This window comes from Pelophylax lessonae (genome assembly GCF_965119305.1).
Source record: "Pelophylax lessonae genome assembly, chromosome: 9".
Taxonomy (NCBI): domain Eukaryota; kingdom Metazoa; phylum Chordata; class Amphibia; order Anura; family Ranidae; genus Pelophylax; species Pelophylax lessonae.
This window is the reverse complement of record NC_138776.1, coordinates 85,366,651-85,382,401: the sequence shown is the minus strand read 5'-3', so window position 1 is coordinate 85,382,401 and position 15,751 is coordinate 85,366,651. Positions and strand designations below refer to the sequence as shown.

Here is a 15,751-nt window from a genome sequence, read left to right as displayed (position 1 = left end):
GTTTCAAAGCATTTTAGCATGCAGGCTAGTGGTGGCAGGGAGCACCACTCCCCCCCCCCCCCCAACTTTATATGAAGTGTCATACAGTGACACTGCATTCATATCACTGCACAGCAGCACTGCAAGTTGTGCTGCTGTGACATGTGGTGCCATCCAGTGCAGTACAAAAGAAGGCAGACGTACCAGCACTGTGGTGTGAACAGGGCACATAGAAAGCAATTCTGTGAAAAACAGGTCACCGCACACCGTGTGAACGAGACTTTAAGAACTAATGAAAAGTGAGAATAAAGGCCCCACTTATTGGCATTCGGTAACACAAAAATTGGTTCCTTTGGAATTTTAAAATGAATGAAAAATGGAAAAAAAATTACCATTAGCATTTTCAAGTGAGGGACAGCAAATGCAGCTATTTGTTTCTCTATATACAGTGCCTTAAAAAAGTACTCGCACTCCTTAAAATTTTCCAAATTTTTTCATGTTACAACCAAAAACGTAAATGTATTTTATTTGATAGACCAACACAAAGTGGCACATAATTGTGAAGTGGAAGGAAAACGATAAATGGTTTTCAACATTTTACAAATTAATTTCTGAAAAGTGTGGCATGCATTTGTATTCAGCCCCCTTTACTCTGATACCGCTAACAAAAATCTAGTGAAACCAATTGCCTTCAGAAGTCACCTAATTAGTAAATAGAGTCCACCTGTGCGTAATTTAATCTCAGTATGACTACAGCTGTTTTGGGAAGCCCTCAGAGGTTGGTTAGAAAACCTTAGTTAAACAGAATCATGAAGGCCAAGATGCACATCAGATGGGTCAGGGATAAAGTTGTAGAGAAGTTTAAAGCAGGGTTATGTTATAAAAAAAATCCCAAGCTTTGAACATCTCATGGAGCACTGTGTTCAATTCATCATCCAAAAAATAGAAAGATTATGGCACAACTGCAAACCTACCAAGACATGGCCATCAACCTAAACTGACAGGCCAGGCAAGGAGAAGCAGCCAAGAGGCCCATGGTAACTCTGGAGGAGCTGCAGAGAGCCACAGCTCAGGTGGGAGAATCTGTCCACAGGACAACTATTAGTCGTGCACTCAACAAATCTGGCCTTTATGCAAGAGTGGCAAGAAAAAAGCCATTGTTGAAAGAAAGCCATAAGTCCTGTTTGAAGTTTGTGAGAAGCCATGTGGGGGACACAGCAAACATGTGGAAGAAAGTGCTCTGGTCAGAGGAGACCAAAATTTAACTTTTTGGCCTAATAGCAAAATGTTGTGTGTGGCAGAAAGCGACACTGCACATCACCCTGACACCATCCCAACCATGAAACATGGTGATAGCAGCATCATGTTGTAGGGAGGCTTTTCTTCAGTAGGGACAGGGAAGCTGGTCAGAGTTAATGGGAAGATGGATGGAGCCAAATACAGGGCAATCTTAGAAGAAAACCTGTAAAAGTCTGCAAAAGACTTGACTGGGGCGGAGGTTCACCTTCCAGAAGGACAATGATCCTAAACCTACAGCCAGAGCTACAATGGAATGGTTTAGATCAAAGCATATTCATGTGTTAGAATGGCCCAGTCAAAATCCAGCTGAGAATCTGTGGCAAGACTTGAAAATTGCTGTTCACAGACGCTCTTCATCCAATCTGACAGAGCTTGAGCTATTTTGAATGGGCAGAAATGTCACTCTCTAGATGTGCAAAGCTGGTAGAGACACACCTAAAAAGACTTGCATCTGTAATTGCAGTGAAAGGTGGTTCCATGAAGTATTGACTCGATATTTGTAAAAAAAAAAAAAAAAAAAAATTCAAAACCATTTATTATTTTCCTTCCACTTCACAATTATGTGCCATTTTGTGTTGGTCTATCACATAAAATCCCAATAAAATACATTTACTTTTTTTGGTTGTAACATGGGAAAAATGTGGAAACGTTCAAGACGGTATGAATACTTTAAGGCACTGTAGAATTTCTTTAATGCCAATAGAAAACATAGTGTGTATACACTTACATGCAACAATCCAGCAAGCTTTGATGTGTACCCACGTGGAGGCTCCTTGTCTTTAAACCGAAAGGCAACTGCATTTAAGTCCTAAGGGAAAAAAATAAATGAATACATAAAATTCCAGTCGTTTTGATGCCTGTCTAATTTTTACTCTCCCCCCCCTGCAAACAAACAAATTCTTAGTGGGAATATAGTTTTGTAACAAAAAAAAAAGCAACAAAACGCTGAAAAACCCTAGAGTGGTTTGTAAGGCCTCGTGCACACTGGATGTTTTTACGGCTGCTGTTTTTGGCGTCAGACGTTTTTTTTCTACAGCCAAAAAAATGGATTTTTGTAAGAACTTACCGTAAAATCCTTTTCTCTTAAGCTCATTGACAGACGTAGTCTTCTTGATTCTCAAGAGCTGGGTTATGTTGTCTCCGCAGGAGTAGGACTAGGCAGAATGACAAAACGTTCTGGCTCCACCCTAGGGGGCAGTCCCTGAGGGTATATCCTCCCTCTCTCTGCTACAGGGAATCAGTTCTGTTTAAAGCAGTACAGAGAAATTAACCCAACCCAACTCAATGATAGAGGGGCGGGTACTACGTCTGTCAATGAGCTTAAGAGAAAAGGATTTTACGGTAAGTTCTTACAAAAATCCATTTTTCTCTATCGCTCATTGACAGACGTAGTCTTCTTGATTCTCAAGAGCTGGGACATCCAGAAGCAGTGCCACAAATGAGGGGTGGGATTGACAAAATCAAATCCAATCTAGTAGGCCCAACCGGTGCCAAACTAGAAGTTTTAAAGGCTCATTATAAACAAAGAATGAGACTAAAAGAAAAAATTTTCCAACGGAAAAAAACCCTCGAGGTAGACCACTAGTCTCCTCAAATTGCGGCCTGCAAAACCTTGCGGCCAAATGAGGCATCAGACGATGCCATTACATCAACTTTATAATGTTTAGAGAAGGTATGCACCGACGACCAGGTAGCCGCCTTGCACACCTGGACCACTGACGCCTGATGGCGAAAGGCCCATGACGCACTAAGTGCCCGAGTGGAGTGCGCCTTAACAGGGAACGTGGGCTCCCGACCCTTAATAGAATAAGCCTGCACTACCGTCTGTCTGATCCATCTGGAAATTGTCGCGGCAGATGCAGGCAACCCCTTTTTGGGTCCATCTGGGATCACAAAAAGTGAATCCGTCTTGCGAAACGAGTCTGTCGTTTTCAAGTATACCCTGATCGCCCGGACCACATCCAAGGAGTGCAAAGCAAATTCCCGAGGATGACTGGGCTTAGGACACAGGGAAGGTAATACAATTTCTTCATTCAGATGAAATTCTGAAACTACTTTTGGTAGGAAGGATGGATTCGGACGAAGAACCACCTTATCTCTATGAACCACCAGATATGGTGAACGACAAGATAATGCGGCCAGTTCTGACACCCTGCGTGCAGAAGTAATAGCCACCAAGAAGGCCACCTTCTGGGACAACGTGGGTAGAGGAATCTCCCTAATATCTTCAAAGGGAGGTTTCTGAAGAACCGACAACACTAAATTAAGATCCCAGGGGGGTAACGGCGCGTGCACTGGCGGAGCCAGATGTCGCACCCCCTGGATGAAATTCCGCACCAAGGAATGAGTAGCCAAAGGCTTCTGAAAGAAGATGGCTAATGCTGAGACCTGACCCTTGATAGTACTCAAGGCCAGTTTCTGCTCAACCCCTTGTTGCAGAAAAGCCAATATTCGACTAATCGAATAAGACAGAGGATGGAACCCCAAAGGTTCACACCATGCAATGTAGGACTTCCATGTGCGATGATAAATCTTTCTGGAAGTCGCTTTCCTTGCTTCAACTAGAGTAGGAATAACTGAAGCTGACAAACCTTTGTCCTTCAGCACCTGGGTCTCAATAGCCAGGCCGTTAAAGCCAGCGATCGTAAAGCAGGATGGAAGATCGGTCCCTGAGACAGTAGATCCTCCCTGAGAGGAAGTCTCCATGGGACGTCCGCCACCAGTCTGACCATGTCGGCGTACCAAGCCCGACGAGGCCAGTCCGGAGCTACCAGGATTACTGGGATTCCTTCCTCCTCTACCCTGCGAAGAAGTCTTGGCAGTAACGCGAGAGGAGGGAAGGCATATATTAGCTGGTATTGCCCCCACGGGGCGATCAGTGCGTCTGCGGTTTCTGCTAGAGGATCGCGGGAGCGAGCCACGAATCTCTGAACTTTCCTGTTGAATCGTGATGCCAACAGATCCACATCCGGTGTACCCCACCGTAGGCACAACTGGTGGAAAACGTCTGGATGGAGGGACCATTCCCCCTGATCCAGGGTCTGACGGCTGAGATAATCTGCCTGCCAATTCTCCACCCCCGGAATGAACACCGCAGAGATTGCTGGAACAAATCGTTCCGCCCAGCGAAGAATGCAAGCCACTTCTTTGGCCGCTCGGACACTCTTGGTGCCCCCCTGATGATTGACATAAGCCACGGCCGTGGCATTGTCCGACTGGATCCGAACCGGGCTGCCCTGGAGCTGCTCGGTCCAGTGAATCAGACAAAGTCTGATCGCTCTCAGTTCCAATACATTTAATCGGTAATCTGGATTCTTCCGGGGACCAAAGTCCCTGGACAGATAACTGACCAAGAATTCCTCCCCATCCGGATAGACTGGCATCCGTGGTCACTATCGTCCAATATATTGGCAGAAATGACTTTCCCTGGCTGAGCATTGGAGACTGAAGCCACCAAACCAGAGACTCTCTGGTCTGTTTGCTCAATCGTATCTGATTGTCCAGGGATTCCGGATTCCGATTCCATCTGAGAAGAATCTCTTGCTGAAGAATTCGGGTATGGGACTGGGCAAATGGGACTGCTTCGAATGAAGCCACCATCAACCCCAGAACCCTCATGCACGTCCGAAGGGAAGACCAGCTGTTGGACAGTAACAACTGGACTGCTGATTGAATCTTTCGAAGTTTCCCTACCGGAAGGAAAACTCTCGTCCTGACTGTGTCTAGAATTAGACCCAGATATTCGAGCCTCTGGGTGGGAACCAGAAATGACTTTTGCTGGTTCACCAGCCACCCGAATTCCTGTAAAGAAATCATAGTAATTTCTATGTTTTGTAGCAAGGTCTGAGGAGATTCTGCATGAAGCAGAAGATCGTCTAGGTAACCTAGAATCGATATACCTCTTTGGCGCAGAAGTGCCAACATAGGGGCCAACACCTTTGTGAAGACCCGCGGAGCCGTGGCGAGACCGAAAGGTAACGCCACAAACTGATAGTGGTTCTCCTCTACGGAAAAGCGTAGAAAACGCTGATGTCCTGCGAAAATGGGAATGTGAAGATAGGCGTCCTTGATGTCTATGGACGCTAGGACATCCCCTGGATGCAGGAAGGCTGCTACCGTGCGAATGGACTCCATTCTGAATCTTCTTATGTTGACGAAAGAATTGAGCGCTCTTAAGTCCAGAATTGGACGCACTTTGCCCTCTTTCCTGGGTATTGTAAACAGGTTTGAATAAAACCCTTGAAACCGTTCTGTCCAAGGAACGTGGACTACCACTCCTTGTTGTAGTAGATCTGTGACTGCTCTCCGCAGATCTTCTAGACGATCCGGAGATAGTCGGATATTGGAAGGGAAGAATCGCGCCGGTGGGAGAGATCGAAACTCGATCTTGTACCCTGACTTTATGACTTCGCAAACCCATTTGTCCGGGATTCTGGAAAGCCATGGATCCGGGAACCGGCGAAGACGTCCCCCCACCCCAGTTATGGGTGGGGGCGCACCTTCAGGCTTTGGATGGTTTATCTTCGGGTCTGGAGGGGGCGGGCTTTTGCTTGCCCGACCACCGACCCCTGACGCCTCCTGCAGGAGCTTTGGAGGACTTAGTTTTTTCACCCGCTGGACGAAAAAACCTCTTGTGAGCAGAAAAAGAAGGCCCTCGTCTTTGACGAGTTCCTTTACCTTTAAAATTTTGCGGTAAAAAGGTGCTTTTTCCACCGGTGAGATCCTTAATGATCTCATCTAAGTTGGCTCCAAATAGACGCTCTCCTGAAAAGGGGATATTAGCCAATGCTTTTTTGGAACCTTGGTCGGCTATCCAACCTTTTAGCCACAGTGTACGCCTGAGAACCACTGCTGAGACTGATGCTCGCGCCATTAATGGAGTGGCGTCTAACGCCGCATCACATACAAACTGTAACCCCTGTATCATTTGTTCCAACAAATCTGATACCGCCTGAGGGACTTCTTCTAAGTCCCGGCGTAACCACTTGGTCCATTCAGTTACAGCCTGCGAAACCAGACCAATAGCAATTATTGGCCTGAAAGCTGATCCAATCAAGGAAAACATGGTGCGAGACATAGCTTCTATCTTGCGATCCACTGGATCTTTAAAAGACGGAGCGTCTTCTAAAGGAATAACCGTGGCTTTATTCAATCTAGCAATAGGTGAATCCACCACAGGTGGTTCTGTCCATTTCTTAATAAGGGTTTCCTCAAACGGATAACGCCTGTCAATGCGTTTGGAAATATTAAAAGTGCGTTTTGGCAGACGCCATTCTTCATCGATTGGATTGCCAAAACATTTGGGCAATGGAAAAACCTTTGCCACTTTGATGCGCTTTTTAGTCCCAAAAGGGATATCAGTTTCAGCTATTTCTGATGGAATACCCTGTAACCTTAAAGTCTCTTGAACAGATACAATGAGTGCGTTTACCAACGCTTCCTCTCGGGCTATGGCAGATGCCGAAACATCCTCCTCACTGTCTGAAGAGACAGGACCCGAGACACCAATACCAGATGAAGTACCTGCAACTGCAGAAATAGGCTCAGAGTCTGAATCCGAGGTTTCAGATAATAAGGGGTTAGGCGGGGGTCGCTTTCTTGCGCCCTGTCCCTGACAAGCCACTTCCACCCGGGACACAAAAGTTTCCATAATAGCTGACAAAGATTCAATTGTCAATGGGGTGCTGGAGGATCCCGCAGACCCCTCGAGGGGATCCGGAGGAGATACATGAGTGGCAGGGTCCATGTTAATACAGGACACTTTGCCAGCAATAAACAAAAAAACTTTTTCTTTTTTTTTTTTGTGTGTCTCCCCCTAGCGCAATAGCGCCCCTCAGAGTACCTGCTTCTCGATCCCAGAGAGAGAGAGAGGGACCCCCAAGGCTCACCAACCGATGCAGTGCAGTTTCCAACAAACTGCAGCCAGCGTCTGTCTTACACAGACTGGAAGGAGCTGTTTGCTTTTTCCCGGGCAGAAGGCGTGGCTCCGCCCCCTGTGTACGCCTTCCGGCGTTCCCAGCCCTCCACGAGGAAGCTGGGCTCACAAAACATGGCCGCCCCCATAGAAGAGACATAAGACTCCAAAAACATGGCGGCCGGCGTGACCTGAGGACATATATGTATTCGGTCTACGGCAAAATGGCGGCGGACCGCCGATATCGTCTTCCCAGCACATCCACCTGCACTCTGCTGAGAGGTGACATATGGATCTACAGAGATACACTGCACATAAGGTAGGATTATACCTCCTATGTCTGCTGTAATGTTACAGTCTGCTGGGTAGAGTGTTAGCTCTTGAACCAAGTCCACTTCCCACAAACACATGCTGTATTACAAGGGGGACTTGTAAGTGTCAGATATATACTGACCATATATGGAGGGGCCCATAATATATACTGCCTCATAAATGAGGAAAAAAAGGGAACGTTTTACTCACCATACCGAACCGACAGGCACCCTCTCTTCATAATACCCTCTCCACCGGGGTGGGGGTTTGTGGACGCCTCGACTCTCTGGTCCTGGCGTCCAAGCGAGCCTTAACTCGCAAAGTCAGTCCCTTTACTGGGACTCCGTCGCGGCCGACTCAGCGCACTGGTCTGCACGCGCCTTTTAGGCAGAAACCGGGGTGACCACTGGATCTCACATCCAGCCCGTCGCCCGGCCCCGCATACTTACTTGAATATGTCGCGGCCGACCAAGCGCAATGCCTGGTCTGCACGCGCTCGTAGGCCGGCTGGGGTGACCACAAGTGTCGCCCAGTCCGGCATTTTTGCTTGAAGATCTCACAGGAAAAAAACACTGGAGAAAACTACCTAAAAAATGTCTTTTTCTTAAAGAAAAAAAGTCTTGCCAGGACCAAAAGATCCCAGCAAGGAGCTTAGGTCCTTACTCCTGACTAGACAGAAAAAAACTGATTCCCTGTAGCAGAGAGAGGGAGGATATACCCTCAGGGACTGCCCCCTAGGGTGGAGCCAGAACGTTTTGTCATTCTGCCTAGTCCTACTCCTGCGGAGACAACATAACCCAGCTCTTGAGAATCAAGAAGACTACGTCTGTCAATGAGCGATAGAGAAAATGCCCCAGCATGTTATCCTATGTGTCCATGCACACAGGCTGTTAGCAGCTTTTGGCAGGGGCGTTTTCTAGCTGGAAAAAAAAAACCCAGAACTAGGGGGTATTGAGAGGAGTTTTTCAGCTGTAAAAACGCTCCAACTCTGGTAAAAGCTGAAAAAAAGCTTAAAAATGCCAAAAACACTGAAAAACGCGGCTATTCAGCACTTTTCTGCATTTTTGAGCCATAAGCTTTTGTGGGAGTATAGTTTTGCTAAAAAAAAAAAAAAAAAAAAAAAAAAGATAAAAAACACTACTGCTAAAAAAAAAACGTCAAAAAAAGCTTCTGCAAAAATGCTAAATAACTCACTCTACAGCCAACGCTACTGCCTTTTTATTAATGTCCAGTGTGCACTAGGTTTCAAGGTTTTTTTTTAACCTTCATGCATTAAGTTAAAAAACCTCTTCTGTGCAGCAGCACCACCACCGCCCCCCACCCCCAAATACTTACTGTAGCCAATTCTTCTTCCAGCGATGTGCACGACAGCCTCGGCTCTCCGGAGACTCTCCCTCCCTCTGGTTTTGTTGGCTGATACAGAAGCGGAAGCCATTGGCTGCCAAAGGAGCTCTAACTGCTGTCAATCACAGCCAGTGAGCCATAAGGAGAGAGAGGAGTGTCATGGCAGTGTGTATAAATAAAAAGAAACAAAATATACCTGAGCACAGGTAAATCTCGTTTCTGTACAATACAGGTCAGTGACCAGACCTGAACCTAGTACCTCCATCTCATTTTGGTGTGGTTTGCCTCATGTTGGCATAGTGTTCACCGTAGCATTTGCAATGGCAGAGTAGAGTAGGACTGGCCATAAGTGGGCTTACTTTGATACAGTTGGCCAGCTTAAAGATGTATTGCAATATGTGTGAACTAAAAATCCCTGTTTTTATTGCAAAGTTTGCTAGAAGGGGTATATAGCAGTGTGCAGAGAGTTATCCAGAATTTGCTCTGGTGCCACTTGGCAGGATGGAGGGGCCAAGAGTGCCTGTGAGGGACCCAAGAAGAGGGGGATCGGGGCTGCTCTGTGCAAAACCACTGCACAGAGCACGTAAGTATGGCATTTATTATTTTAAAAAGAAAAAAGAAAGCCTTCAATATCACTTTAAACCAAATTTGTCATGAAAGGTTCATGAAGGCTACCAATATGATGACTTCTTACCATGAAAATGCTAGGTATTTGGCTGCGTGGCCTCTCGATACTTTGAGCTCTGACTTAGGAAAAGTAATCATATAGAGGTGTTTAACCTCACTGATAAGGCATCCAGTATTTTAAAAGGAGGTGGTTACTAATGGCAGCCTACAAACAGTGCCTTGCAAACGAATTCACCCCCCTGGTGGTTTTCTGGTTTTGTTGCAATACCACCTGGAACTGCATTATAACCTGGAATAAATTGATTTTTTGGGGCTTTGTACCATGTCAGGTAACAACAATGAAGGTGCAAGATATTTGGTGTCAAGATCTGGGGTTGACATGGCGATCAAATGTTCAGGAAGCAAACTGGTTGGTTTTCAAGCATTAGTAGAGACTGGGAGTGGTCAGTGACAGCACTATCTAGTTCGGTGTTGCTACTAGCTGTTAAAATAGATTGCCGCTTTAAAAGACAACTGTTTCTTTTGTACAAGTTGTCCTTTCATGAATGCAGAAACCCCCCCTAAATGTAGCCTATTTAGTCATATACTCTACCTTCCCCCTTAATCCCCTAACCCTCAGATGTGTGGCCCTTCCTGGTGCCATACAGCCTTGCATCACAAAACATGCTCACTAGGTTCTCTTTAGCGTGCGCTACGGCCCCATTATTTCATAGGAGAATCAATACTCATGGCCAGATCCAACGGTCCTGCAGAGTACAGTTCTTCCCATGGAAATTGTTGGGGCCACACTACGCATGCTTTTGTGCAGCTGAAGTGAAAAATGCTGGAAACAAAGAATGATAATTTGGGGAATAAGGAGCTTATAAAACCAGGTGGGCTGCACTCAAGGTGGTTGTTGCATTCTTTAAAAGACTACTTGTACCAAAAAGGTACAGCTGTCCTTTAATGCTTCTTCTGCACAAGGGAATGTTAACCTACAGATTGCAGACTGGAAAGGATTAGGGTCCCTAAATGGCAGGGGTTAACATTCATTAGAGACCAGTTGAACAAAATAAATCACTGTGCTAATGCTATATTAACAAGAACCATGTCTATACTTAACAGCAGTTTATGGTGCTTTTAGGGAAAATTTAGTCAATTTTTCTCAATCTGAAAAAGAAATATCGGCACTAAATGCCCCAGTTCTGTCTACTGAACCACTTTCCATCAATAATAAATAGTATTTTTTTTTATAAACAGATACCCAAACACAAAGCAAACACTGGGACAATGTTTTCGGTCTTATCTCTAGAAACAGATTTGCACAGGTAAGGTCATTAAGGACATTTGTGTCAAAGTACCCCCAACTGAGTCATGATTTTTTATAAAAACATTACATTTTATGCAAATACCAAAGTGACCTGCAATAATCTTGCACGTGAACCTGAGGAAAATATAATGAAAGCCTCCAGTATTGATTTTTGCTTTTAACCACTTGCCGACCGCCCACAGTATATTTACTACGGCAGTCAGCCCCTCCTGGGCAAAGCGAAGTAGTACTACGTCACTCGCCCAGGAGCCTGCAGGGGGCGAGCGCGCGCCGCCGGAGGCGCGCCACGCCCGTTCCCCTGCATCCCCGCGCGTGTGACCGGCGGCTCTGATGTCCGCCGGCAACTCGTGATCTCCCGCTGGAGATGGAGAAAGGCAGGCGGCTGATGTAAACAAAGCCGCCTGTCATTCTCCCTGGTGTAACTGCAGAGACTATACGATCCTGCTATGTATCAGTAAATCCCTGCGGCCATTGTGGCCGCCAGACTCACTGTGTCTATTCACAGCGAGAGCGGCATCCGCCCCAGTCTCATGCACAAAAACACGTACATATACGTGATTTTTGCACAGCCGGGCCGCCCTGCTGCAGTATATATGCAGCAGGCGATACAGAAGTGGTTAAAGCTGAAATTCTGTTTCACTGTAGGACATATTTACCCAAATGTCCTATTGTGCTTCTATCAAAGAAAATGAGAATAAACCTTCCCAATGAGGATACAAACAAAAGCTTGAGAGAGATTCTTACCTTTCCCAGCTTTGTCTAAACCTGGATCAGAGTTCCACTATAAGATTTACAAGAGCACAATGTTGACACAATGTTTCAGAAACTGAAATTTGCCTAGCAAAGTCCTAGGCTTATAACCAGGCATCTGGCTTACTGATGACAAAGGATAGGAGAAGTCCTGGTTAACAAAATCAGTACTGTGACAAAGACAGATAATACAAAAAGGTAGACATTGTCTCTTGTATCTATTTAAAATACAATTTTTCATGTTTGACTGGACTCCGACAAGATCATCAATAAATGGCCAACAAGAACAAAATATGGAGGAGCAGTGCTCACCTTGCATTCCTGAAAGACCCATTCTTGGGGTCCTGCTGATCTCAACATATGTATGTACTGAAACATGTGCAAAATGATGTCGTCAACATGTACTGGAAGAGAAAAAATCCAGTAACGGTTTAGTATATGAAATACAAATAAAAAACCTCAACATAAGCACCTAAAACTGGAAGAGATCCTGTTTGGTTTTCCGTCTTTTTTCCACCATCAGTTCTCACTTCCCACCATAAACGCCCCCTTTAAATTCATTTAACATTAAGGTTGGCCATATATTATATAATTATCTTGTACAATTTTCCTTTAGGATTTACCAAAACCATATAATATGAGGTCAAACATAAACACTTTCAATTTGTATGCAATCAGGCAGGCCCTTGCACTACATAGTTGGAAGGTAAATCTAAACAAAATTGAACAAAAGTGTAAAATATATGTCCAGCTTAACTCTTAATCCTAGTAACACACATCCAAATGTCAGATGGCAGGGGGGCTGTCCCCCTGTCAGAACACAATAGAACAGTAGGGGAGATGACTGTACTAATGCCAGATAGTTAGTACAGCGGCTCCTCCTGAGCTGGCGTTTTTTTTTCATTCAGCCCTGCTGGGTTGAATGAGAAAAAAAAAAAAAAAAACTAGTGTGTAGTAGGCTTTATTCCCTAAAACAACGTCAACGTCCGCAAACCCACCCCCTTCTTCGGTTTTTAAAAACTCAAATATGAGTGAAGGTGTCTATTTGCTTCAATTTGACTTTGTGTGTGAGAATTGTAAGGGAGGAGAAAAAAGGTTATTTTTAATAAATTTTGCTGATGTCAAACCGATAAGGAAGTGATCAGACTGCAAAATGTTCAATCATTTTAAATGGGGTTGTAGAATGTGTGGCATACTGATTGAATAAAAAACACATAATTATGAGTGCAATGAGTATAGAATAGTAAATCAGCCAAGTATAGTTATGTAGGTTTTTTACACAGGAAGAACAACATTTGTATGAGAAAACCTTTACCAACTCTCCCAAATATACATTTGTCAGCTCGCCCAATAATAACTGATACTCACACAAGCCCTCTTCGGTCAGATCCACATTTACAATGAAGAACATGAATCCCTTGGCACCTTCCTTCTGGCCTCCAACCAAAGTGTTAACCCATCCTGAAAGCAAACAGAATTACTAACATATGGCCAATACAGGTGATCAAAAGGAAGATACAAAAAGGGATGAAACGGTGAACGATCACAAAAATAAAGACTAGGTGAAAAAAAATAGTGGAATGCAAAATGTAGAAGCGAATCGAATGGAAATTTTGGTGCCGAAACTGAGAAATGCAGGTTGCACTTGGCCGAAAACAACAGTTTTTTTAAAAAAAAAAAAAAAAATATATTATATATATATATATATATATATATATATATATATATATATATATATATTTTTTTTTTATTTTTTTTTATGGGGTTTTACCATTTTTTATTAGTAAGTTAGCACTGCGCTTAATGTTTTTTCTTATGCTGATGTAATGCAGCATGTCCAGGCTCTTTCTGTGGTGCTCACATACACCTTACAAGCACTGGAAGCTGTTAAGATCTCAAAGCTGCAGAAGAAGGAATATAGTTCCAATACTGAATTGAAGCAGAATATAGCGGGTAAAATATATAATTATGAGCATGTGTCTACAGTTCAGCATGTAAGGGCAATATGTTTATCTCCTGTTGTGGCTGGAGGGGGAGAGATGGCATGGGAAGGTAGCAGCCACAGCAACAGAAAGCCCGGTGGAGGGAGAATTCAATATTTCATTTAGGTAGAGTACATAGAACGCGTGCTTTACATTTGTAAGATTGTCATCTGTCTGTATGCTCAGCAGTGTGGCTGAGAATGAGAGGGTATGATTTATGTTGAAGTGGGTGAGTTCATATTTAACATGTACAGGCCTAGTGTACCCACCCACATTTACTGCAATTCCCAAAGGTTCATGGGAAATGTAGTTCTCTTTCCTACAGAACGAGGAGTGAGAGGAGAGGATATAATGCAATCCCTGCTGTAACACCTCCTCCTTGGCAGAGCAGGAGCTATAATCTTTTGAATAAAGAGAGAAAACTTCCTGAAAATTCAGTTAGACTTTCAATGGTAAGGAACTTCACAAATGTATTAACTGTTTAGTGTAAGGGGGGGGTGTAGTAATGGGGGGTATTTTTTTTGCATATCCCAGAGTTCTGCTTTAAATTCCATGTTTGCTTTCACACTGCTCCGTTGCGCTTTCATTGTGGTGTTAAAAATTCTGCCTGCTGCATTTTTGGTCAGTTAAAAAAAAAAAAAAAACGCAACTCCCCGTTGAAATGCATTGAAAACGCAGCAAAAAACGCATTACCGCACCCGTGTTACATTTTTGATGAGATTTTGAATCGCATGTCCTATGAAAAACACAGAAAAATCTAAATTTGCAGCTCCTTTAATCGGCAAAATGCCGATAACATCATTTTTGGCAGATATATTTCAGCTGCCAAAATTTCAGTGCATCTCTAGCAAAAATAGTGTCCATTTCACACTTTAGGATCTTCTCTTCCTCACCCTGGTATGTCCCTTTATTTCCCTCTTTTTTGTTCTTAGCACTTGTTCATGCTCCGTGGTTCTGTGCAGTACAATTTGAGTATGAATAGGCTGAATCGCGACAGAAAAAAAGCAAAAATAGTGCATGCACTACTTTAAAAAAACACAGCAACCAGATTGCATGGTACAGAATTACTATGCGAACCAGTGCAGACAAACGCAGCAAGTTTACAACCTGTTTTTGGGGCGTCATTAACTTGGCACTGACACCTGCTGCAGAACGCAGCTGCAGTGCATTTTGAATGCGAATTGGAACACATTGTGCTTATTCTCTATTCATTTTCAAACCTTCTTTATCTATCAACCATTCTATTTTCTCTATCTCCTCCCTTCAGTAAATTACAACATCATAAGGGCTCACCCAAGCAGTCTACTCCACCCCTCACTTGTTTAATGACATGCCATTTAGCCAATTCAACAATCTGCATCCTCTGCAACTAACTGAACATTTCCATCTACTTTCTATATCGCCAAGTCCAGTTGAAACTTACTCTTATGTGTGACTAAATCTGAACATACACTGCATTACAGAAAGTATTGGGACACCTGCCTTTACATGCACATGAACTTTAATAGCATCCCGGTCTTAGTCTGTACAGTTCAATATTGAGTTGGCCCACCCTTTGCAGCTTTAACAGCTTCACATCTTCTGGGAAGGCTGTCCACAATGTTTAGAAGTGTTTCTATGGCAATGTTTGACCATTCTTCCAGAAGCGCATTTGTGAGGACAGGCACTGATGTTGGAGAGAAGGCCTGGTTCGCAGACTCTGCTCCAATTCATCCCAAAGGTGTTCCATTAGGTCAGGACTCTGTACAGGCCAGTCAAGTTCCTCCACCCTAAACTCGCTCATCCATGTTTTTTTGGACCTTGCTTTGTGCACTGGTCCAAATCATTTGGTGGTGGTGGTGGGGGGGGGGGGGGTTATGGTGTGGGGTTGGGTTGGGCTTGGCCCTTTAGTTGCAGTGAAGGAAACTCTAAAGGCGTCAGCATACCAAGATATTTTTGACAATTTCATGCTCCTTTGTGGGAACAGTTTGGGGATGGCCCCTTCCTAATCCTCTTCCAACATGACTGCACCAGTGCACATAGCAAGGTCCATAAAGACTTGGATGAGTGAGTTTGGGGTAGATGAACTTGACTGGCCTGAGCATAGTCCTGACCTCAACCCGATAGAACACCTTTGGGATGAATTAGAGCAAAAACTGCGAGCCAGGCCTTCTCGTCCACATCAGTCCATTCTCGTCCACATGCGCTTCTCAAAGAATGGTCAAACATTCCCATAGACACACTTCCTGTGGGCAG

At 44.3% G+C, this 15,751-nt stretch overlaps 1 protein-coding gene across 6 annotated transcripts in view; it reads right to left on the bottom strand.

The window, feature by feature from the left end:
• IDE (insulin degrading enzyme) overlaps positions 1–15,751 on the bottom strand; it is a 168,325-nt gene that overhangs the window by 77,692 nt on the left and 74,882 nt on the right. For all 6 annotated transcript variants that reach the window (XM_082267651.1, XM_082267650.1, XM_082267652.1 and 3 more), the window contains exons 8-10: positions 12,903–12,995; positions 11,847–11,938; positions 2,006–2,086 (exon numbers count right to left, since the gene is read on the bottom strand). In XM_082267651.1, the coding sequence (XP_082123777.1) occupies positions 2,006–2,086; positions 11,847–11,938; positions 12,903–12,995 (266 nt within the window). The remainder of the gene's footprint in view (positions 1–2,005; positions 2,087–11,846; positions 11,939–12,902; positions 12,996–15,751) is intronic.